The 26,181-nt window shown below is 39.4% G+C and overlaps 1 protein-coding gene across 1 annotated transcript in view; it reads left to right on the top strand.

Annotated features, from left to right (window-relative positions):
- The first annotated feature begins 833 nt into the window (after positions 1-833).
- adss1 (adenylosuccinate synthase 1) overlaps positions 834-26,181 on the top strand; it is a 42,536-nt gene continuing 17,188 nt past the window's right edge. The window contains exons 1-8 of the mRNA XM_052018165.1: positions 834-1,058; positions 12,851-12,953; positions 13,922-13,993; positions 17,398-17,448; positions 17,629-17,695; positions 18,356-18,463; positions 20,151-20,232; positions 25,070-25,196. Of these exons, the coding sequence (XP_051874125.1) occupies positions 885-1,058; positions 12,851-12,953; positions 13,922-13,993; positions 17,398-17,448; positions 17,629-17,695; positions 18,356-18,463; positions 20,151-20,232; positions 25,070-25,196 (784 nt within the window). The 5' untranslated portion in view covers positions 834-884. The remainder of the gene's footprint in view (positions 1,059-12,850; positions 12,954-13,921; positions 13,994-17,397; positions 17,449-17,628; positions 17,696-18,355; positions 18,464-20,150; positions 20,233-25,069; positions 25,197-26,181) is intronic.

Here is a 26,181-nt window from a genome sequence, read left to right as displayed (position 1 = left end):
GGAGGGATGGGATGGGATGGGGAGGGATGGGGAGGGATGGGATGGGGAGGGATGGGGAGGGATGGGGAGGGATGGGATGGGATGGGGAGGGATGGGATGGGGAGGGATGGGATGGGGAGGGGAGGGATGGGGAGGGATGGGATGGGGAGGGGAGGGATGGGATGGGATGGGGAGGGGAGGGATGGGGAGGGGAGGGGAGGGGAGGGATGGGATGGGATGGGGATGGGATGGGGAGGGGAGGGATGGGATGGGATGGGGAGGGGAGGGATGGGATGGGATGGGATGGGATGGGATAGGGATGGGATAGGGATGGGATGGGATGGGATGGGGAGGGATGGGATGGGATGGGATGGGGAGGGATGGGATGGGATGGGGTGGGGTGGGGTGGGGTGGGACCAGGCCAAACCTTGATTAGCAGTGGTGTGTCTTTCCACCAGTAATGGGCATCACTGTCACGTGACAGTCAGGACCCTCCACAATACAACAGGTTAGGTTAAAACTGTTCTCACTCCTACGCCAAAAGCAGGCAAACAGACTGCTAAACCTCTTCCAACACTGACTGCACACATATCCTTATCCAACCTTATGCAACCACTTGGTGATTCTCCAACCTCGACATTCAGCTTCAGCATGCACCTTTCCCGCCGTTGCTCACACAGGGAAGCCTGAATTTGGATGAAGCCCACTGACGATGCCCGGTGGGCTGGGGACATGTGGTACTTGGAACACGCAGACACCTGGGCGTTCCAGCGGTGACGTCAGGGCGTGGGAGGCGGAGGCGGAGGCGGGGGCGGGCGGCCACGTGCGCGGCGGGGACGCGCCGGCGCGGGTGCCCGCGGGGCAGCGGTGGGCAGTGCGCGCTTTGCTCGGAGCTGCGGAGCACCATGAGCGAGTCCGGCCGTCGGGGCAGCGATCACAGAAGTTACGCGGGCTGCAAGCGGTCCCGAAATGGAGACAACAAAGTGACAGTGGCTCTCGGTGCTCAGTGGGGTGACGAAGGGAAGGGCAAGGTCGTCGACCTGCTGGCGACCGATGCTGACATTGTGTGCCGGTGTCAGGTAAGCTCTGCTGGGGAGAGACAGAAAATATCGCCGTATTCCTGTAAACCCAAGTAACTGACGTGGAAGGAGTTGGAGAAATGCATGCCTTGCAAACATACTTTGTAAAAGAATCTATTCGCAAAGTATTTCTTTCAGTACGTAACGACATGCGGCATGTGGCTTTGATTTCATGTGGGTAATATGTGCATTGGAGCTGTGATCCCAGCTATCATTTCCCATTGTAATCCTGGTTAGGACGCCACTCTGACTTGAGAATAGGTCAGACCTTGCACATTAAAGAGTCCAGGCAATGAAATGCTACCTCAAACATAACTAAAAATAGAAGGCTTATTTTGTTTGGTTAAAAAGTGTCCTGTGATTTAAGCAAGGTCGATCGTCCTCTGACGCAATTGTAACTGATAGTTATTGCAGGAGTTTTGAACAAATCCGTGAACCGATATATGTTCTGAAATAAATGTTGGACTGCAGTAAGTCATCAGGCTAACTTTAAATGCATTGTTTTAATGCTGAGACGATCACACTTTATTGTACACACAAATCTGATTGATAAGTTGTGAGTGAAGTGTATTTCCATGCGCTAATACAGTTAAGACAAGAGTTTTAACAGTTCCGTGAACTGGCATATGCTGTTCTGTAATGAATGAGCACTGCATTAAATAATCAGTGTGTCAAAATACAATTTAATGTTCATTAAAAATTTTGATATGTAAATATAAATCCGATAAATTGCGAGTTAGATATATTTCATTGGAATAAGTACCTGCATGCTTTTTATTTGGAATGTGAAAAGATAAATTAATGTTGAAAAAAGTAATTTGTTCCAAATTAATTAATCTAATGCAGGAATATGCTTAACCATCACATGCAACTGTGTCTGAAATGATGCCAAAAACGTTACCTTTCCTGGGAGTGCATTTCAGGCATTAAAAGCTGCATGAAATACTTCCAAAGTCAGTTCTAAATTTCCCTTTTATCCTTCCAAACATAACTCGGTTTCCTTACCACAGGAAAGGATTTCAGTCACTAGGGACCGTGGAATGGGTGATATTAACTATACTTTGCCACAAAGAAAAATCACCAATTATTAGTATGTGTACTTTGTGGCAAAAATTCGCATCTGTCTTAAGAGCTGCAAACGTGCAGACGAGGTTTACCACGATGCTGCCTGGATTAGAGGGTATGAGCTGCAAGGAGAGATTGAACAAACTTTGGTTGTTTTCCCTAGAGTGTAGGAGGCTGATGGGAGACCTGATTGAGGTTCTTTTTTAAATTATGAGAGGCATATAAAGGGTAGACGGTCAGAATCTTTTCCCCAGGGTAGAAATGTCAAACACCAGAGGACATACTTTAAGGTTAGAGGGGGGAAGTTTAAAGATGACATGAGGGGCAATTTTTTTTTACACAGAGTGCGATAGGTGTCTGGAATGGGTTACCAGGGGTAGTAGTGGAAGCAGGCAGTTTAAGAGGCTTTTAGATAGACACATGAATATGAAGGGAATAGAAGAATATGGATGATACACAGGAGGAGGACATCTAGTAAAAATTGGCATCAAGATCAGCACAACATCGTGGGCCGAATGGCCATACTGTTCTGTGTTCTAAATATTTTATAATATTGTCTTTTTTTGTTTCAGTAAAGGAAAACTTTAAATATGTTTTGAGTGTAAAACATTTTTTTCATTTTATGTAATAACCAGGTTTCATTCAAAATTATACTTATAGGTAACTATATAGCTGTGTTACAATGAACACACCCAGTTGCGATGAGCATCAAGTACTCAGTAAAACAAAATGAAGTTCATTTGTTTTCATGCTGCATGGAAAAAAAATGTGGCCAGTAGTATATTGTGTCTTCCAGGCAATATATAGATGATAAATGTGTCAGATTCTAATGTTGTCTCAGTTGTAATTTGGATATATGGATTAGGAAAGCTATATTCCTTGACTGATTGTCATAACCTTCATATTCCAACTTGCTTTACTTGGGTTGAGGACAATCTGCCCTCAAAGACAAGAGAAGCTACAAGTTATAGAATACTACCCTATATTTTTGTAAGGTCAATATTAGGAATAAACAATGCTGGAAATAGAAATTCCTAACCTGAATTAGTATGCCAAGCAGCTGCTGATGTTGCCATTAGTAAAGCAAGTACTAAGCAATTTTCTCTGACATTAGACTTTCTACGGATAAAGATAGAAGTTCAGAAGATAAATTTTTATTTTTGATAATCTACACCCTGTGTACTTTATTCCTTGCCAATCTTAAGACTTTCTTTAGACAAATGTCAAATTGTTTTCCTACTCAGGGGAAATTCTACGATCAAATTAATCGTCAACTTTCAGTTCAGAGCATTCCTACTCATTGAAATTGTTCAGTAGTTAAATGAAACAATTTCATAGCCATGGATTTTTTTTTTAAAATTTGGAGAGGTAATGTAATTTGGAGGAACATTTAATGTTCCTGGCAATTTTCAACAGAAATCAAATGTAAGATATACCAATATTTTCATTAAGTTTATGATCCTTTCTGAATGCCTCAAATTTAGCTTCATATTCTAATTTGACTTTGTCTAAACGTTTCCATATTTGTCAAACCAGTGTGCAAAACAGGTTTGTAATATTTCTAAAATGTTAAATTAGAAGTTCATAAATTTGCACAACAACCAATTATTATGTTCTGATCAAGGGTCCCAGTTCTGAAACGTTAACTGTTTCTCTTCCACATATACTGTATGTCAAATCTTCTGAACTTTTCCAGATTTTTCTGTTTTTATACCAATTATTGCATTTATGATATCACATATGATTAAGCTTTCACATTAATTTTTTGCTGACCAAAAGTCAGCATTTTTGAACACACACCCGCAGGGAGACATTCACTTGGAAAAATTAGAAGCAAGGGCATAAAGATTGGGACAATAGTCTTGCTATGCCCACAACCCCAACTGTTGGGCCGCTAAATCTCAGAGGTCTACTACTGGGTAGCCGAAGTTAAAGTAAATACCAGGCCTCCTCCTCATATACTTCTTAAATAGGAAAAAAAGTACACTTTTAATAGCTCTAGCATATGTTCATTTTCTTAACGTTTCTAATTAATGCAGCATAAACAATCTGCTAACCATTATTTGAAGAACAATACTACAGAAACTGCTACTGGACATAAGTGTTGTTTGGACTCCAGTTGCAATATTGAGTGATCGTGGGAATAACTTATAACATGAGGATCTGCCCAAATGAACTAGTAGTCTAGTCAGGCAATAGCCAAAAAATGTTCGTATGTGGTAGCAGGATTAAAAGTTGGGTCTGTGGGCACTGATTGTTGACACACTGCCACCAAAGAACACCTACGCACAGGCCATATCCAATGGGTCAGCGTCAAGCTTGTTTGCCATCCACAGCTCACCAGTCAATTTCAAATCTGGCTTGAGCTTCAAAATCTCTGTGCTGTCTTTACCAACAAATTGAGCAGTTGGCCTTTATCCTCTAGCAGTCAGCCACACACTTCAATATCAGTCCTTATGGCAAACAGGAGGCAGAGAAGATTCTGCCTCCCAGATTAAGTGGGGTAAACATGGAGAATCCTGAGTAGAACCAGCCTTGCAGTTTAGGAACCTGGACTACCTAGAGCAGGCATCGCAGGGCACTGGAAAAGTGACACCAACCCTGTCTCTTCAAAATCCTCCAAATTCACTTGAATGATAAGCAAACCAACATCAGTGTTCTTACCCAGGCCAGCATCCCCAGCATTAAGGCCTGAGTTATGCTCAGTCAACTATATTGGCAAGGTCACATTGCTCATATACCTGACACCAGAGTCCTGAAACAGATACTCAGTCCGAGATCTATCATGGGAAGAGATTACCAGACAAACAGGGAAAAAGATTCAACGATTATGCAAAGCTTCCCTGGAGTGCACCATTCCCACTGACTTCTGGGAACTTCTAGCCCATAATTGCTCATAGTGGAGAACGGGCATTTGGATGGTATTGAGAATCTTGGGGCCAAATATCAAGAACTTGCAGAAGCCCAGCTCAAGCACCACCTCACAAATTACCCAGCCATCCCCTCCCATCAGCCATCTCTTGCCCTATCAGAGGACGAGTCTGCAGTTCCCACACTGACCTCATTAGACACCTTGAGATCCACAAAACCAGAGTGGAAGCAAGTCATCTCGAGGGGCTACCTGAAAAGTTAGCATCCCAATTAACATATTTACGGGCTTAAAGGTATTGAATTGGAAACCTGACAAATGGACAGAAGAATTTAAAAAGGGATCTGTGCCTGTGCAAATTGAGGGTAGGCTGTCTTGCTGCTAAATCACAAAATGGATACAATGAATTATAATCTTGATCCCTATGTGCCTCAAGAACATGCCAAGAAAGCAATTTGATTTGTAGAAATCTACCTATGATATTTTGCCATGGATAGAATAGCTACCAAAGAAAAATCACTCATTGCAAGTATAGAAGAATGTCAAAACTCTACTTTTGTCTCATAATAGTCAATGTAATATTGTTCTTCAACTAATGGTTGGTAGATTGTTTATGCTGCAAGGGTCAGAAAATTCAAACCAATAGGTGCTTTCTAGAAGCAGTGATGAGAGTTTTTAAAGTATATTTAATTAATTGTTAACGTGTTTGTTAACATTATAACTTAGCAATAGGTTTGGCCAGGAGAAGACCTTGGTTTCACTTTGATCATGTCTCCAGTATGTTCCTTTTGGTACATTTCTAAAAGCCCTAAATCCCATTTATTGGTCTTTTTAGGATTTTTTTTTCTTTCCACATATTTTAGCAATAATTAGCTCTGTATATATGTATTGCTGTTTACACAGTAGTGAGTGCTTAGATATCTGATGTGTCTGATACACATGACCATCTTGTCCACAGGTAGACACACCCATTTACTGGCAAAGTTCTGAACCTAAGCAGATTCTTGGCTCCTCTAATGCTGCTCACACAATGCTTGATTCAAGCCACCTCACTTGATCTGCAAGCAGACTTACTCATACTGCAACCAGGGCAGCATTCGGGACTCTATTTCCAATCTATTTCTATGTTCCACATACCTATCACCCTCTGCTTATATGCTTTTGTTGTCTTTAGTTGGAAATTTGACTACGTCTTTTATAATGGTTCTAACGTCATTATTTTAGTATTATTTTATTTACATTTCTATATCAATTTATTAAGAACTGCCTAGTGGTGTGAAATATATCTTTAGGATAATGTACCACCTGATGAGCTGCAGGAGAATTTGAGATAAAAATAATATAACTAATTTGTCATCAGCATGGGTATGCTAATAATCTGCAGCACTGCAGACAATTTGCTTTAAATATATAGTGATATTATTTAGCATTTGCTTTGCATCATTCCATGGTTCACAAATGGAGGTAAAATGCCATCATTTTTATTTTTGGTTCCTGAAATTCTGAATTTGGAGGCAGTATCCGTATGATTATTGGCTTTAATGACATCATAATCATTAGAGCATCATAACCCTCTTGAGGCTTTTCCTGTATCTTTTTGTGATACACTTTTAATTCTGGTTGAATTTATAGTCGTTAGTAAATTGTGCAGTGGAGGCTTAGACTTTTAAAGCAGTTCAGTCACCAGATCGACCTGTCTGGGATAAATTTACTGCAACATGTGACTTGACAAATTAAAATTCTAATTTTTCTTTAAACTCGAAACAGTGGCTTGCTGGTAAGTGTATTGCATCAGAAAATACAAGTTGGTAGAAAGGGGACAAGATTTTAATTGTTACTGAGAACAGGAATACAATCCTGTATTAAATACAATCCAGGAATATGATCTCTGTATTAAAACATTTTCTAAAGTAGATGTCCATCAGTTTGAAAGTCATGGATCAGAGGAACAATTTATAACTCTGATTTGCAGAGGTGTTATAATTGAGTGGCTCCATTTCCAGCACTTCTATCAAACTGGGATTTTAAGACTGATGGTTCTATTGGCAAAGGAATGCAAATCTGAATCACTAGAAGCTTTGTATTCTGAAAACCTTTCACCCCTTAACATCTTAAGATGTATTTATTGTTAATAACCTTCTGTGGTTACCAGGCAGACTCTGGATGTAGCAGAGTTTCCAGCATTTTGTAAAGTCAGGTTGTATACCCCAGAGTTCATTAAGCAACAATAAAGTAAATAGCCAGATCTGTGTTTTAAGTGTTGGTTGAGAGTTAAACCAGATCCAGTGTGATCAGAAAATACATGTCCATGTGAATGAAGGGAAAATGAAAACTTCCATCCACAAGTGGCAGAATGTTAATGGGAGTTTTAGTGACTGGAGGCTGAATGCACTGGGAGTAAGGTCCACACCAGCCTTCAGAGCCAGAGACTATACAATATGGCCTGGTGCAGAATTGAAATGGGGTGTTGCAGTTGTTTGCATAACTCTGACACAGGATGCAGCTCAGGTGGGAAATATCTCAGTTAACTGGAAGCAAGACGTTTTGTTTCTTCTAGGCCTCCTGCATTGTCCATTATTCCACTCCTCATCCCAACATCTAAACAGATCTTTGTTCTCTTACTTGCTGCTATTCCTTCTAATGTCCCAGCCCTAACAGCAAACCAAGCAATCTTCTATGTTACCACAAATCCTAGAGTAGAGATTGTCTACATTTGCAAAAGACTGCACTATTTTTGAAAACAACTAAGCAGTCACCACAACCAGATATAGGCCTAAAAAACTGTAACAGGCTTAAAACAACTAACCAGGGATGTCCCTGAATACAGTTTAGGTTCCTTCTAAATAAATATTGCATTCACAGCTGTTGCCACTGATGACTTGATATGATGTTGGAATAATTGATTGTAGCACTTCCAAAGTTCAATTTTGCAATAAGTCCAAGAACCCTACTTTATATTTATTTATTGGCTGCCCACTGCCTTCAAATACCTTGGATTTGCTTCAATATGGTGACTTGAACAATTCACTGTACTTGGATCGCAGCATGATGTTTATGCTGATTTTTATACTGGCAAAACAGCAATTGTGAGTTGGATTTCTACTCCAAGATTTTATTTAGTTCACCCAACATTCAAACTGATATGTCCATCCCTTATTTTATTCATTGTCAGTCTCTTTCCCAATCCTATGTGAAAACGTAGGTTGCTTATTCAACGTGTTGTACATTTAAGCACCAGTATCTTCCTGATTATTAGACCCAAATATCTGGTCCAATTTTCCCTTGTGGAATAGCTAAAGGTCAGGTAGGAGTGCTAAGTCAGAACATGAGAAGGTCAGTTAAATGTTTGTTGTTGGCAGCCACACAAGATGTAAAGCCATGTCATCAGTTACACCAGACATATCAAGGTTTCATTGCATGATTAGAGGTTATTATAAACTCATTCAGAAACTCAATCGCAATTGTTGCCTTGTAATCTAGAAGTAAAGCTTCACAATGCTGTCTGAATATTTTGTAAAATATTGTCAGATTACTTAAGTAGCTTTTCTACAGCCTGCCATTAGTGAAGCCATGTTTCTAGGCCAAATGGTGATCCCTGAAGTAAATGAATAACATGTACAGGGAAGGGAATCTGTTTCAGCAAGTCTCTGATGTAATAAAACATTTTTTTTAACTTCCTGTGTTGCTCTGTTGTGCAGATGGAAGTATTGAAGCCAGCTTCCACAGCCAGGCTGCTGTGATTTGTACTGCCTTGTAGCATACAGCAGTGGTATATCCACTGTTCCAGATGTTGGATTTGACTGTTTTAATTAGTTTTTTTTAACATGTATAGTGTTTCATACACCTCAAGTGGCTGCACAAGGAATGGCCGCTTACTAGCTTATTGGTTCGTCCATCAGGTGAATATGTGTTTTTGCATTGGTTGGTTTGGCCACAAGTATCTAATGGATTTCCTGATTGGACTATTGTTAGCTAAGGAGTATCTCTTATCTCAGGTATAAAAGGTGTCATTTTTTGTTAATCACTCTCTTGCTCCCTCCCCCCACCCCCAGCCCTAGCTCATGTTTAGTTCCTTTTGTCTTGGCTCATCTCCTAGTAGCAAAGCTAGTGCCATGTGCTCTGTGACTGTCTTTGTTATAGACTTTTCCAATAAAACTTTGTGAAGCACCAAGTCATTCCTGGACTCCTGAAAGAACCTGCGGATTCAAGAATAACTGGATCCGACACAGACAATGAATGATATGCAGATACAAAAAAATCATTTAATGCATTCTCCTTGGAACAGTAGGTAGAGACACTAAAGAGCTATCCCACTGTGACATGGAAGACAAAGCTCAGTTGCCAGTGGACTGGACCTCCCACTCTGACCACTGGATTCAACACTTGAGTCCAGGACAGCTCTGAAACATTCTGAGCTGATGGGCAAATGCACTTTGCATCTGACCCTTCAGTTGTATGTACCAGGCATGACTGGCACACAATGAGTAACACTAGTCATTTAAGTGAGGTTGCTGACCTTCATTGAAAAATAAGTTCAAATTAAGTTTTTAGTTTCTTTATTTCACTTTATTTATTCATTCATTCATTCATTCATTCATTCAGTTTTCAACTAAAATTATTATTTGAGTTACTTAAACCGTTTGAAATTATTCTAATTGTCTTTGAATTTAAAACGGTGACATCATCCTGAAGGCCATCAGGACTGGGACAGGTTGGGTGAGCCTCAGGGTCCACTGATAGAGGCTGGTTGCTACTTTCAGCTCATTCTGCCTTGTGGAAGGATTGCGGAGTGGATGTTGTCATCTGGCCCATCCTACAGGCACATGTGTTTACAGGATTAGCGTACAGGGTAATTGTAGTTTGCTGGTCAGATGGAACACCTCTTGGTCCAATACACTGTGCATTTGGGTACTGGAGATGTTAACTTTGAATAAGAAAATCTGCTGACCAAAAGCAACACAAGTGATAACACGGCAGGGACAGAAAAATCACAGGACATAATGGAGTAGCCCCTGTGGGAAAAGTAAGTGCTGGAGCTTACCAGGGATGAGGTAATGACACAATTTCAGTGCTGCAAGGAATAGCAAGGCTTGGACAGCTGAATTCCTTGACCGGCCCAGAGAATCATTCCTCCTTCAGGCCATTGGTAATTCCAGAAATATTTAAAATTTTTCAATTTGCCTTAGCTTCCTTTTCCTGTTCAACTATTCTCCCCATGGTTTGGATTTAGGAATTCGCACCTACAGTCTCCCAATCCAAAAATCAAAACTCCGTTGCAATCCTAATGGTATCAGTGGGAGATAAATGTCCAATGTAAAGTGTCCCTGCCTACCAGGGCAAATAGCCCTTCTGTGCTTATTGTGAAATAAGATGCCAGGGAATAGGAAAGCTACGTGAACTACCCATTCCTTCCAAACACCACCCCACCACATGTGTCTTTATATTTGTTACAATCTTTATCCAAAAATAATATATTTTGATGAAGGGAGAGCAGTAGATGTAGTGTATATGGATTTCAGCAAGGCATTTGATAAGGTACCCAGTGCAAGGCTTATTAAGAAAGTAAGGAAGCAGGGGATCCAAGGGGACATTGCTTTGTGGATCCAGAACTGGCTCGTCCACTGAGGCAAAGAGTGGTTGTTGACGGGTCATATTCTGCATGGAGGTCGGTGACCAGTGGTGTGCCTCAGGGATCTGTTCTGGGACCCTTACTCTTCGTGATTTTTATAAATGACCTGGATGAGGAAGTGGAGGGATGGGTTAGTAAGTTTGCTGATGACACAAAGGTTGGAAGTGTTGTGGATAGTGTGAAGGGCTGTCAGAGGTTACAGCGGGACATAGATAGGATGCAAAACTGGGCTGAGAAGTGGCAGATGGAGTTCAACCCAGATAAGTGTGAAATGGTTCATTTTGGTAGTCAAATATGATGGCGGAATATAGTATTAATGGTAAGTCTCTTGGCAGTGTGGAGGATCAGAGGGATCTTGGGGTCCGACTCCATAGGACACTCAAAGTAGCTGCACAGGTTGACTCTGTGGTGAAGAAGGCATACCGTGTATTGTCCTTTATCAATCGTGGAATTGAATTTAGGAGCTGAGAGATAATGTTGCAGCTAAATAGGTCCCTGGTCAGACCCCACTTGGAGTACTGTGCTCAGTTCTGGTCACCTCACTACAGGAAGGATGTGGAAGCCATAGAAAGGGTGCAGTGGAGATTTACAAGGATGTAGCCTCGATTAGGGAGCATGCTTTATAAAAACGGGTTGAGTGAACTCGGCCTTTTCTTCTTGGAGCGACGGAGGATGAGAGGTGACCTGATAAAGGTGTATAAGATGATGAGAGGCATTGATCGTGTGGATAGTCATAGGCTTTTTTCCAGGGCTGAAATGGTTGCCACAAGAGGACATAGGTTTAAGGTGCTGGGGAGTAGGTACAGAGGAGATGTCAGGGGTAAGTTCTTTTACTCAGAGAGTGGTGAATGCATGGAATAGGCTGCTGACAACGGTGGTGGAGGTGGATACAATAGGGTCTTTTAAGAGACTTTTGGATAGGTACATGGAACTTAGAAAAATAGAGGGCTATGGGTAAGCCTAGTAATTTCTAAGGTAGGGACATGTTGGGCACAACTTTGTGGGCCAAAGGGCCTGTATTGTGCTGTAGGTTTCCTATGTTTCTAATATTCTATGTACTTATTCATCACTATGTTCAATTTTTCATCTACAACCTTTTGAAGTGGTCTGGTGTTTCAGCACGTTGGGACTCCATGTGCTTTGTCACTGAATTAAAGTACTTATGATTCTAATATTAAGTTGCCACACTCAGCTGCGTGACTCTAGTGTGTTGTGAAGATAAAATGAACTTCCCTGAAGGCAGGAAGTGGGGGGGGGGGGGGGGGGGGGGGGGGGGGGGGGGGGGGGGGGGGGGGGGGGGGGGGGGGGAGGGGGCTGCAAATGGGTGGGCTGGAATTAAGTACCCTGCATAATGCACTTGTGTTGTAGTGCAGTCCTTCATGTGTATGACACACACATTCATGGAGGTTATTGTGCATACATAGTGACTTCAGTTGCCATGCAGCACACAATTCATGTCATGAGCATGCTCTTTATGGTGATTTATTTTGTTAATTCGTGATCTACTACTCCCGACCACTGGGTAATCCAGCATTTAATTTCAGAATTTTGCATGCATGGCCCTTAGTCTGAATCCTTGAAGGTTAATCAAAAGGTTATTCTTTCAATGACTTGTGCAGATCCTAAATCCACACTGGTTAATTCAAGGGCATCAATGGCAATTACTGAATACGTCTCCTTTGGGCACCTCAGCCACTGTATCAACCCACCCACTAATCATTGAGCTCCTGATTTACCCACTATTTCCATACAATATTGATCTCTGGCCAACCCACTTGTGTTCTCCAGGCTCTGATATCCAGCCAACCAACACCACCTAAACTCCCACAGCATCACCATCCCCCCAGGTCCTGATTGAGACTCTAATCATTGAGTGTCTCATCTTCAATGCCAATCACACTACCCCCACACCCCACAGACAACTAGACTGTGATTCCCATATGCTGTATTTTTCTTGCACATTCAATAGCACCTGAAGGAATATGTGCTGGGCAGTTCAATAAGCTGTGTCATGAGCACTACAGAAGTTTGCAGCAGGGCCTTCACAGTTGGTGCAACAACCTTTTATATCTGTCAGAGAATATGTCAATCCTTAGACCATTTTCTGTATTTTCACATTATCTGTACTTCTACTTTGAAATTATAAATGTGCAATATTTTTCAATAAGTACAATTTCACCTTAACAATTTTGCTACAAACACTAATTTACAATTTCCCCTGTGTTGTAGGGTGGGAACAATGCTGGCCACACTGTTGTGGTGGATGGAAAAGAATATAAGTTCCACCTTTTCCCAAGTGGCATTATTAACCCAAAAGCTATTTCTTTTTTAGGTAAGTAAATCGATTTGGTGTATATAAATTTTCGATTTTAACAGAAGTGGGTGGCAAATCTTACCATTGATTAGATCAAAAAGATATTAGGATCATCCTTGTTCTATACTGTTAGGAAATACCTGTAGAAAACCTGTGGATAGTACTGTTCACTTCAGCATCCTTAGGTGGAGAAAAATTGTCTACTGAATCTGTTCTGGTGATTAATTAGTAACTTCTACAGGAAGCTTGAAGACATTTAGAGAGAATGAGGTCAGAGTTCTCAATGATTTCCTTACCAATGGCAATAGACAGAGATATTAGTATACATCAAACAAGGAAAGTCACCACTGAGGCAAGAGACTTAAAGGGATCTTTGATCTGTGATATACTTGTTCTCATGTCACTGAGAACTAGAGATGAGATAGCTGTAGGAAAACCAAGAAAACAAGGACAAAGAAATTCTGTATACCTGCATTATAAGGATGTAAATTAGCACTGGAATTTTTGGTTAAAGATTATTTGTTATCCATTTAACAAGAACATATTAACTCAAAATTGTTGTGCCCAAGAATGTACAAAAAAACTATTATGTAGTTCATTATTTGCAGTAAAATCTGAACATCAATTTGCAGAGTTAGCAGGATGATGAGAACATTACTGGGGAATAGTTGAACTGCAGTGATTGATGCCTGACAAAATTGTTGAAACCTTATCCTCTTCACAGAAATAAATTAAAATTGAAGCAGACTTTAAAGCTGTTACATGTCATAGTGGGAGAAATTGTTACCTTCAAAAATCTTGAAATTCACAGCAAAAGAAATTAATGCTGGGGGCTCTTTATTTGGCTGGAAATGGTAACGCTTCTGTGGAGAATGGTGTTTTGGACAACAGGCTGAAATCACTTCTGACTTTTGATGAATTTTTAACTTGCTATTGATTACAGTATCTAGATGTACCAACCTCTCTCACTGTTTTTACTACTTCAGGGAACGGTGTTGTAATACATCTGCCTGGATTGTTTGAAGAAGCTGAGAAAAAACGAAAAGAAAGGTATTTTGGTTCAAATACTGAGTATAGCTCCTTTGTAATGTGCATTAAAATACTCCCCTATGTGACGATGTTTCTATATCTATACCTTCAGACATGCAGAAAGCACTAGATTTAACGTCTTTTGTTCACCTTGGAAGACCTTTTAATCATTACTGTTAAATCTGCCAATTTTAGATTCTAAAGTAAATGGACCAGATGTATTTTACCTCACTCAAATATGCCCTCCTCCAGTTAAATATTTTCATGCTTAAATGCTTTCTGTCCTTTTCCATAATTATTTTAAACTTAATGATATCACGATCACTGTTCTCCAAATGCAGTTGTTCTGAAACTGCTTTGAAGTCTGTTCTGCACTTCATTTCTTCATTGGGCTGAAAGAACACTGATCAAGAAAGTTTTGTTTTTGCTCCTTTTAAGAATTCCTTACTCTTTTTGCCTTTTCATCCTGGTATATTGGGATAATTAAAGTCCTCTTTTCTTAGTTATTGCATGTCTTTGTAATATGCCAGCAATTTTTTGCCTCTATTTCCTTCCCACTGTTCGATGACTATAGTATGCACCTTGTGATACAATAGCTTTTCTATTCCTTAACTTTAACTAAATATATTCTGTCTTTTAAGTCATTGACTATATTATCATCTTCCATTCCCGTAATGCTCTTTGACAACCCACCTTTCCTTAATATAATGGCCAGAAATATTAAGTTCGTAATCCCTCTTTGAGCCAGTCCTCTATTATTGTCACCTTCTCTTAGTTTTAGATAAGATCTTTATTAGTCACATGTACATCGAAACACACAGTGAAATACATCTTTTGCGTAGTGATTTTGGGGGGCAGCCTGCAAGTGTCACCACGCTTCCGGCGCCAACATAGCATGCCCGTAACTTCCTAACCTGTACGTCTTTGGAATGTGGGAGGAAACTGGAGCACCCGGAAGAAACCCACACAGACACAGGGAGAATGTACAAACTCCTTAAAGACAGTGGCCGGATTTGAATGGATAATTATTATTTTAGTTTATCAGTCATTTTTAAATCAGTTCATAAAATAGTTTTAATACTTATTGTCAAATACTAGAGGGCATAGCTTTAATGTGAGAGGGGGAAAATTTAAAGGAAATTTATGAGGCAAGATTTTTTAAAACAGAAAGTGGTAGGTATCTGGAATGCACTGCCAGGGGATGTGCTGGAAACAGAGATGATAGCAATGTTTAAGAGGCCTTTAGACAGACACATGAACAGGCAGGGAATGGAGAGGTATAGATCATGTGCAGAGAGATGTGCTGTTTAAATTGGTGTCATGGTCAGCACAGACATCATGGACTGAAGGGCTTGCTTCTGTGCCCTGTATTGCTTTATATTCTATGTATTCTGGCACCAGTTAATTTATGTTACATTTACACATATGCAGTCAAACACCCCTGAGTTTTCTTCCCTGCTTAAGACAATTTTCTAACTCAAATCTGTTTTTCTCTTCAGTGCTCTATGTACCCTGATTCTCCATAAACTTAAAGCCACCTATATTAGTGGATACAAATGGTGGGAAACAGATGTGAAACCCTGGCTGGGTGAGAGCTTTGTGCAATATCTCCACTCTGAGGGTAACTCCAAGCTCCCAGTCGCATGTCACTTTAAATTTCCATCCCACTTCATTCTAACGTTGGTCTTTGGCCTCCTAAACTTTTCCAAAAAATGCCCAAAGCAAGCTCAAGGAACACTACCTTCTCTTCTTACTGGACACATTACAGTCTTCCAGGTTGAACATTGCATTCAATAGTGTAAGATAATTAACAATTCCAACTTTATATTTCACATTTTAAGCAGTCACAATCTTTCTCTATTCTAATAATTCAGATTTCATTCATTTCCTCATATGTACACCTCCCTGGACACTTTTCTGTGCTTCATTTGCCTTTATCACCCTTTTTTTAGCCAGTTCCATCATCAGGTTTGTCATTCATTTCTATACTCCACCTATCACAAGTTTTCCTTTTTGTTCCTTCCATACCTTCCTCCCTCTCTGCAATTTAAGATTTATTTTAGCTTTGACCTTTTCCAGTTCTGTTGTAAGCTCATCGACCTGAAACATTAGTTCTGTTTCCCCTCCATAGATATTGCCTGAATTGCTGAGTATTCCCTGCATTTTGCTTTCACTTAAGTAAGGAAACAACTTTGCCTGATTTCAACAAATCATTCATTTATGTCAACATGAAATGGTCCAAAATGACCCAGTCAATCCCTCATGAATTGTTTATTAAACAGACAGTTTCAAATATATTAATAATTTATTTCCAGAATATTTTATCAAAATGATGTACTTGTCTTGGCAATCTGTAATGATTGACAATAATCAGTCAGTGGCCTTCAGCATATATATCAAGAATTTCACCATTTCCCTTCTTGTTCCTGAGCGTATCTTTATCCCATTCTAGAACTTGGAGAGATTATTTTACCAACCCTGCAACATCTTGCCTGAAAACCTTGAAGCCAAGACTTTAATCCCAGTACCATTCAAACTTAATCCTTGATGCAATTCTAAAGGGGTTACAAAGGATTATTCTGACCAGTTCTGTATGCCACACTTATGTAAAGACTTTATAGTGGGGCCAGAAGAGATTTACTAAAAGGATTCCAGGGATCAGTAACTTTAATTATCCTGGGATTGTTCTCTTTGGAACAGAGGAGTTGCAAAGAGATCTGATGGAGGTATTTAAAATCATAAAAGGTATAAATGGAGTAGGTAGAGAAAAGTTCCTCCATTGATGGAGGGTTCATGAACTAGGAGACACAGAATGAAGATAATTGGCAAAAGAACCAAAACTGACGAGAGATTGTCTGGGATACATGGCTAGGAGTGGTTGTGAAAGCAGATTCAGTTGTTAATTATCTGAAAGGAGAGAATTTGCAGGAATTTAGAGAGAGAGCAAGGGAGTGTGCTTGGTTGGATTATTCTTGTGCGAATATGGATTTATGAGTCAAATGGCCACCTCCCGTGCTATAACCATCCTGTGACTCTGTAAAGGTATCATGAAACTTGTGGGTCTGCTCCCACACAGCCAGCTTTACTTTAGTCAAGCAGAAACTCTTCCAAAGAATTTATTGATCTATGTCTTCGTAATGTTTATTGGTTTATTCTTGCCACATGCACTGAGATACAATGAAAAGCTTTTGTTAAGTGTTCCATCCAGACAGATCATGCCACACATTATTACATCGAGGTAGTAAAAAGAAAACAGAACGCAGAATATAGTGTTACAGTTACAGGGGAACTGCAGTGCAGGTAGATAAATAAAGTGCAAGGATCATGATGAGGTATATTGGGAGTTCAAGAGTTCATCCTTTAGAGTATGAATAATGTTTTAAACTCTGTTATTCTGCATTTATCTCCTTTCCTCAACTACATTTGTTATTAGGCTTAAAAGACTGGGAGAAGAGACTGATTATTTCAGACAGAGCACATTTAGGTAAGTTGTTTTAAAGCTTTTCAGCAACATTTTAAAGGTATAAAACTTCAAATTTCTTGCCAACAATTAGTGCAGAATTTGCTTTATGTTTTCTCTCAGACTAAATTTAAGAAAACAGAAACTATACCTGTTGAGACATTTGTTTTGAACTCAACATTATTTTTCTATTTAATTTGACAGTGTTTGATTTTCATCAAGCAGTTGATGGGCTCCAAGAAATCCAACGACAAGAACAAGAGGGGAAAAAGTAAAAAGTGCCTCAGTGTTAAATGTGTGCTGCAACAGAATATTGGAAGTTAGAACTAGTTAATAACTAGGGCACTATGTACTGCTAAACTCCACTTACTTTGTAGAATTGCTTCTGATTGTAAAAGCACATCTATAGATGCCTAGTAATTCTAATGATGGTAACACTGTGTAAAATACCAAGAATCCCTTTGAAAGGGGGTTTTCATAGTTACATCTGACCAAGTACAACTGTAACTCATGGCCACAAATAGTGTTTATAATGTGTCGGATTTTAGGTCAGATGTAGATAGACTTGTTTTTCAGGTATGCTATAAGGCTGACTGATATCAGCAAAAACCTGCTAATCCTGACTAACAAAGTTGAAAATATATCCTGAAGTTAACTGCAAAAATTAAATGTCATGTTAGTGAACAATTTTTGTCAGCAAGAGAATTGGATCATAATACAGAATAATTTAAAATGAGATATCCTATTTGCAACAAGCTAGAAAAATAAACTGTGTTTATCTTTTCATGGTTGTCTTGTACAACTTTCCTTTGCCAAGCTATTTTTAAACTGACATGGATAATTGTTGCTGCACTTTTGCTTGTTATGAAAAGATATAAAGGAGACTTCTTTTGTACACAGTACAGTAAAGAAGTTTACGTTGTTCTTCTAGTATTGGCACAACAAAAAAAGGCATAGGACCAACATATTCTTCAAAAGCAGCACGAACTGGTCTCCGTGTCTGTGACCTTTTGGCTGACTTCAGTGACTTCAGTGCCAGGTAACAATAGAGAAATTGTGTTAAACATCAGAATTTAAATGGAATAACTTGCTATAACAATTCAGCTTGGCAATGAAGATGCCTGTATTGTGTGTTGACCAAGTTGGAAGAAATACCAAGAAACAATTGAATAAATGTAAGCAACTCTTGTGTAGTTACATGGAAATGGGGTTTTGTAATAAGTTTGCTATTGATCAAGTATTGCTCGATTCGAGAAAGGAAATGAAAAATAGTTTTAATGAGGAAAATTAGTGCAAAAAAATTAATAAATACTTTTAATGCCAAATTCACAAAAAGCTGCTGAACTTATTGGTTATAAATTCTGTCTAAAAAGTGATTTAGTCCATGCAAAAGGTTGATACTTTATTGAAGAACATTTTACAGTTGTCTGAAAAGGGAACTATTTTGTTTATAAGGACAAATAATGCAGACTATTACTAAATGCAGATAATCTTTAAGCCTTTATTCTAATCAATGAAGCTCTGACAGCAGTAGAGCACTGTCAATTAAACTTTGAACTTACCCATGATGATCAGGTATATAAATTTATGAGGGGCCTATATAGATGAGATAGTAAGAAACTTTTCTCCATAGCAGAGTTGTCTAAAACTATAGGGTGTAGGATTAGAGAGGATCTGGGGAAGATTTTTTTTCACCTAGAGGGTGGTTGGAATCTGGAGTGCACTGCCCGAATGGGTGGTGGAGATAGATGCTCACAACATTTAAGAAGTATTTGGATGAGCTAAGGGATAGTGCTGTTAAATATTATTATTGATGGGTGCTTGATGATTGAGTGTGGGCCAAAGAACCTGTTTCTGTGCTGTATGACTTTTTGACTCGATGATCATGCTGGCAGCCACGTAAACTCTAAATACAATTTATGTAGTTGGTGTATCCACTGGGAACAGCCAGGTGCATCATGAACCTGTAAGAAGTCTGACGATTTAATTAAGGCACTACCACCTCTTTAATTGGTGGGATGGAAACTTTGTCCAGAGGCCGGGCAATTAGTGAATGTACTTCATGTACTGTACTGACTGGGAGCACTTAAAAGTGGAATTCAGATGCAGATTTTCAAATTATAAGAATCTCTATTGTATTAAGGTTAGTAGACCTCCAATGGATTTGTGAGCTTGGAGATTGCCTCTTTACTTAGCTTTGCAGGTTTTCATGGCTGACATTTTTGCCTTGGATAGAGCAAAAATTTCAACAACCAGGACATGCAAATTTAATAGCCAGCAAAGTGATGAGGAAGTTGGGGGAGGGAGATGTGTTGACTGTGACCTAGCTTTCGGAGCCTGTGGGTTAAGAGTTGGTTTCTCTGAAGAGCATTGTGTCTAAAGGCTGTGTTTCACTATGCTTGCTGCTGGCCAGGTGATCATGCTTTTCCAGTGACTGTCAAAGTCATCGTCTCCTACAGCACTTTTTTGGCCCTGTTTTTTTTTCTCTCCTGTTAGAAGGGGCATCACCCATATATCTCAGTCTGCAATGAACAACTCAGTGCTAAGGAGAGAGGGATTAACGTTGGATTGCTCTGGCACAGAACGAGCAAATACAAAATGGGCTGAATAGCCATCTTCTGTGCTAAAAACATTGTAGTTCTTCATTTGATTATGAAGGAAATCTCAACTACAAAATGAAAGGAGGTTGATAAAGATGTTTTATATAATTTTCCTATCTCTGACAGATTTAAACTTCTGGCGCAACAATATCAGTCCATGTTCCCAACTCTGAAAATCGACATTGAAGGACAGCTTAAAAAGTTAAAGGTAAAACGACAAAGGGAATATCCTAAGTAAACATATTTACTGTTATGTTAATCAAAATTGCACATGAGAATACATTGATATTAAGTCATTGCACAATGAATTTACTGCTCATAACAAAGTATATAACCTTGATATTAACCTTCTGTTAGAATGATTGAAAAGTAATTTTTCTGCAAGGTTATATTGTACCTTTCCATAATCCATCATTTTCCTATTCATTTCTATAATATGACGAGGACATAAATAAGGTGGAAGGTATCATAATGTAGATACTTCCAACATTATCAGTAGTATTACTCTAAGTCCAACTGGTGACTAAGTATGGATATGCTGTACTGTAGAAACACAAGGTACTGCAGATGCTGTAATCTGAAGCAAAAAACAAACTGCTGGAGGAACTCAGCGGGTCAGACAACATCGGTGGAGGCAGAGAGATGGCTGATGTTTCAGGTTGAGACCCTGCATCAGGACTGTCTATCTATCTGTTCCTGCCTCCAATTCTGTATCTCACCTCCCTCATTTAAGCCCACCATCCATCCACTCTAGATTTCACTTCTGCAGTGACAGGAGCTTGTGGAGGAAAGGGCTTTGTGCCATTACTTTCATGAAAAGCTCCTTTTCCTGCATAAGTTACTTGGACCTCGTGTATACAAGAATATCACCAGCAACAGTTAGCGAGGCTACCATCCCTCCATCATACAACACTGCATTATTGTTTCTTGAGACCATGCTCCTTAAGTAAAAGCTGAGGAGTTTCCTTTGGTAATGAAGAATCATTTAGCACCTTTGGTTTTACTAGCAGCATTCTTTAAAGCTTCAGGATTCAAAATCCACTCCAGCCAGTTCTGCTGAGCAAGATCCAAAGATCCAGCTCTGAACCGTGGATTGCTATCCAGCTAGATACTTGCATTCAGTGTCTATGGATAGCCCTCTCTTCAAATGGGTTAAGGGAGCCCATAACATGCTTTTGGAAATACAAATAGACAACACCAATGAAAATACTCCTGTATACCACGTTAATGACCTCCTCAAAAGATTCACCTGGTTTGGTCAGAAATGAACAATCTTTCACAAACCTGAATCTATGAACAGCAATTACAATCTCTAGGCAGAAATTTGTTAATTAACATTTCCTAATCTTAGAAATTGTCAAGGGTGCAGAGATTAAACAGAACCAATGCAATAAATTACTTTCATATTCCTAGTTTTTTTATTCATTCTCAGGCTGAAGACATTGCTGGCTATCCTTGGTTGATCTGAGATTGTGTAGTTCTTCCATTTGAAGAGCTACAGTCCAATTTTGTAGTTGTGATAAAATAAATGTCCTGATAATCTGCTTCAGAAGGCAGTTGGATGCAAGCACATTGACATTGGACAGAAGCCATATACTGTCTGGAGCGGGAAAGAATGCTGTATTCTTCTTTAGAAGATACTAAGAAAAAAACTAGTTGGGTTTTTCACCAATCCAGCAATGTCGTGATCACGTTTAACGATCCCAGGCTTTATTTAAAATGTTTTTTCTGCAACGGAGTTCAAATTTGCAAACTGTTGAGATTTGAATTGATGTTTACTGGATTAATGGCCTAAGGAGGTTACTAGTCCTGTAAATATATTATCTTGGGGCCAATTTTCCTCAGCTTTGCCCCATGAAATTTCCTGTTTCTTGTAGTTATATAGAAACATGATACTGGGATATTGAAGAATGAGAAGGGTGGCAAGACGTACCCTGTCTCCATTTTTCTTGGTCTCTATCCGATGTAAACCTAAACACCTGAACCAGACCTTTCAATTTTGAGGACCTCAGTAGGGGTTGCTAGCAACTTCCTCAACTTCCATGTGGTGGGTACAGCAAGTGTCTTATTAGAGCTTGAGGCCCTTAGGCTGCCATTTTTAGGCTGTAGGCATAAGACCGCAAATCTTGCAGCCATAACAGTTCATTGTACTTTACTTCCACTGTGTTTGTGTTGTAAACCCTGTCAAAGGAATTACTTCCATGGAGACCACCAGGACCATTTTAATGATCTGAATCTTCAAACTGGGTGCAAAGAAAATGTTCTTTACAGGAGGTCCATTCCCAGACACCACAATTTAGCTCATCCAACTCGTATAGCTACAAGCAGGGAGTGTGGTGGTTAGCATGAAATTATTGATTAATTTGAGTTTAGCTTCCGACCAAATATACTGACACAATGGAAGTGGTACTAGGTTTTACATGATACAGGATCAAAATTTAATGTAGTAAACAAATAAATGAATGTGCCTATATAATTACTATGACCTTGCACATAAGGTATTGAGGCTTGTGCAAGTGGGTCAAGCCAAGACTATATAGCTCCTCAGGCAATTAGATTGATGGGCAGATTCTGAACCAAGGAGTCACAAGAAATTCTGCAGATGCTGGAATCTGGAGCAACACACAAAAAGTGCTGGAGGAACTCAGCAGGTCAGGCAGTATCTATGGAACGTCGACTGTTTATTTCCCTCCATAGATTCTGCCTGACCTGCTGAGTTCCTTCAGCACTTTTTGTGTATTGTTGAACCAAGGAGTGTCAGTTGAAATAGTAAATTCAATGTCAAACCAAGTACAGAAGTTTAAAAGTGTGGAAAAGAAAGACTAGATAAAATAGAGAAAGAAAGACAGTGATAGAGAGTAAAAAGAGACCTAAGGAAAAATAAGTACTAAAATGTGAAAGAAAGAGACTCCACATTTATCAAAGACAATTTTCATTGCCAGAAGCTATGGTTGACAGGATTAAGATATTGCAACATTATGTAGAGTATTTGCATTGAAATGGAAAAGCCCTGCCTGTAGTAAGCTTAATCTGCATTTACGGCTTCAGTTTCAGAACTTAGTATCACTGGAATATGTGAATGTAGGTTGGGGGGGGGGGGGGAGGTGGAACATTCAGTGAGATGTGGTTTCCATGTTAATAAATGAGTGGAGCATCTCAGATAGCAGTCTCCAGATTTCATATTTAACCATGCACCTTCACTAATGTGAAATTGCTGTTTGAAGAATGACAAGAGGCACTGTTAGCCTCTTCGTTATTTTGGTAGTAAATTCTGGCCATTGTGAAGGCACCTAATTACATGCACATGCCTGATTTTTCCCAGTAGTTCTCAAGCTTAACCTATAGTCCTGCAGTGTCTGAAGGAAATGTATACTATAAGGAGGAATGAGGAAGGCCTTACTAGGTAGGCAGTAAATCTATTTGACACTGCAAATAATGTGCTTCAATTCATTAAGCTGGTATTCCTTGCTGCAAGAAGACATACAGTGTTTGGGTAGCAGTGAACTGTTATCTTTCCCTGGGGCCCATTTTCCTAGAAATTCTATCAGGGCTACGTGACTTTTTTTAGAGCAAGGTCACCTTGTTAATAATAAATAATAATGCATATCAGACATTTTGAGAACTTTGCATGGTACTTTTTTGTGCATGATACATCTATGCTTAACACAACTTAAGCACATAAGGCTGGCTCAGTCTTGGTACAATGCTTAACTAATTGTTCCCCATATGAAATTGTATTCAGGTGATGTAATTAAGACCCAGTGTGGGTCACATGCCAGAAAACATCCTTATGTAGGGGCATGCCCTGCACCTGCACTAAAGAGATCATAAGACATTTGCATTTTTGCTGCACAGTCATTTGCAAATTGTTGCTCTTCAGTCGAGAGGCCAAGTCACTGCTGTCGGAATTCGCCTTGTACTGTTGGTGAGTGCCGAGCTTCAAAGTGATAAATGGGCGCTTTTGTATGGTTTCTGCTGGTCCTACATGATCGGGCCAGAGGACGAGGGTGACTCACCAGAACAGCCCAGAAAAGCAGAGCAGCTATTGCCTGAAGAGCCTAAACCCCAAAGGTCTACTGGGAGCAAACCACCTACCTCCATCTCTCCAGTGATCAGTGATTCTAGTGGCTAAGGTCTGCTAAGCCATTGGCAGCAGACATCTGTCACCTTCCACAGCCTGATGTCCTCCATGCACCCATGCCTGGACTGCTCTGCCTTTAGAGGTCAAGGTCACTGTCACCCTGAACTGTCTCTTCTCCAAATCATTCTAGGTGGGATTGGTTAATCTGTTCCACATTTCCCAGTATGTAGCACACTGCAGAAACCTGTGGGTGACCTGCCCAGAGTGCATACTTCTCAAGGTTCCAGTCCTCCTTGAAATCACTTGCCTCTTCAACTAAAGATCAACATCTGTAAATCTAAGGGCCTACTCCCATTCATGGGCAATGATAATTTTGCATTATATTTGGAAAGCTCTGCAGGTACTTCCAGCAATATTATGATTCAATAGCTAGTTCCTCATTTAGAGCTAGTAGAGTTATTGCGAGTCATTTTATACAGGTGTGAAGAATTTATGTCATTGCCAGTGAGAAATATTGAGAAATAAATGTGATTTATTATTCAATGACATTCAAACTTTTGCATGAGATCTGAGCATGAAAACCAAATAGGAAATTTCCCATGCAAGGCCGGTACATTGCATGTTTTTATGGGCAATAGAATTCCAGATCCACTTTCTCTGAATATTGTCAGCACTGTTTGAATCTGTTTTTTTACTATTGCAGATGTTTTGGAGCTTTGCAGTGCAAAATTTGAAATCATTTATGTTTACCTATCAGATTCTTGAAGTAGGAAATCCCAGAGTTTTCTCTGAAAAGAAACAAATAGCACAATAATAATTCAGCAATTTAGAAATGAATGAGAAAATATATGATGGTCTAGCAGATTTAATATTCACTGAAGATTGCCTTTCATCCGAGTAGCATGCACTTAAAATGCTGTGTCCTTCAGCAGAAACATCCTGTAATATTCAACTCTTATTTTAGGAATATGCTGAACGTATCAGGCCAATGGTACGAGATGGTGTTTACTTTATGTATGAAGCTCTTCATGGTCCAGCAAAAAAAATTCTTGTGGAAGGTGCCAATGCAGCATTATTAGATATAGATTTTGGTAAGTCTTTAAAGATCACACATTTCACTAGTTAAATAAAAATTTGTACATCACATTGAATAATTGAACCTCAAATCTGATCTGAATAGTTGTACGAAATTCACATTAAGAAATAATAGTAATAAATTTAAATGTAATATTTTAATAGCAATTATTCCTAATATCAAAGATTTATTTCTTTCATATTATTGCATCACCAATGAGTTAAAGTTAGTTGATGTAAAAACTTTATTCCAGAATATGTGGTCCCCTTTGTTGCCACTACAGTAAAGCAAGAAAGATGGTCTTTGTCCCTGTGTAGCATTGTTATATCTTCCAGACTAGCAGCACATTTTAGTGATGGAGACTGCCAAAAACTGATGAGCACTGCCCAGGGGCAAGAGAATCTAGGACATGTTCTGTGGAGAATGATAGCATAAGAATCAACCAGGTACATGTAACACACAATATATGTAGATACATAGCTGGAGGGCCACAGGATGTGGAACCTGTTATCTGTTTACCTTGCAGGTTAGTTCTTTGTTAGAATGGTCAGAGCTACTTTGTAGCTAAAACAAACAGTTGGTGAAACAAGTCTATATATTGAAACTTGAACAAAGTGTTTTTAGTCCCTATAATAATACAAATTTTGTGTAACAGTATGACATTTCTGAGTAATTCTTAATATTTAAAGACAATTGTGTATTTTTATATGCATTTTGAATGTTGTAGTCCATTAATCTGCCTCCACATTGTATGTACGTACAATACTCAAAGATGGCAGTGCTTGGCAATCAATACAATGAGCCTATTCTTGGCATGGAATTTCACCACCAGATGGCAGAGTTAGGCAGTAGCCTATCACACAAGCATGCTAGTGTGATTACTCCATCACACTTTTTGAATTGGATTGAATAGTGTCTATTTCCAAGGCACTAATTGAGCGAAATTCAGATTTACTTGGAATATATCATTGCTGGCAATCACTTCCAGGCAAAAATGGACA

This window comes from Pristis pectinata, chromosome 1, assembly GCF_009764475.1.
Source record: "Pristis pectinata isolate sPriPec2 chromosome 1, sPriPec2.1.pri, whole genome shotgun sequence".
NCBI lineage: Eukaryota > Metazoa > Chordata > Chondrichthyes > Rhinopristiformes > Pristidae > Pristis > Pristis pectinata.
Note: the sequence above shows the minus strand (reverse complement) of the source record. Positions and strands in the feature narration are given on the sequence as shown.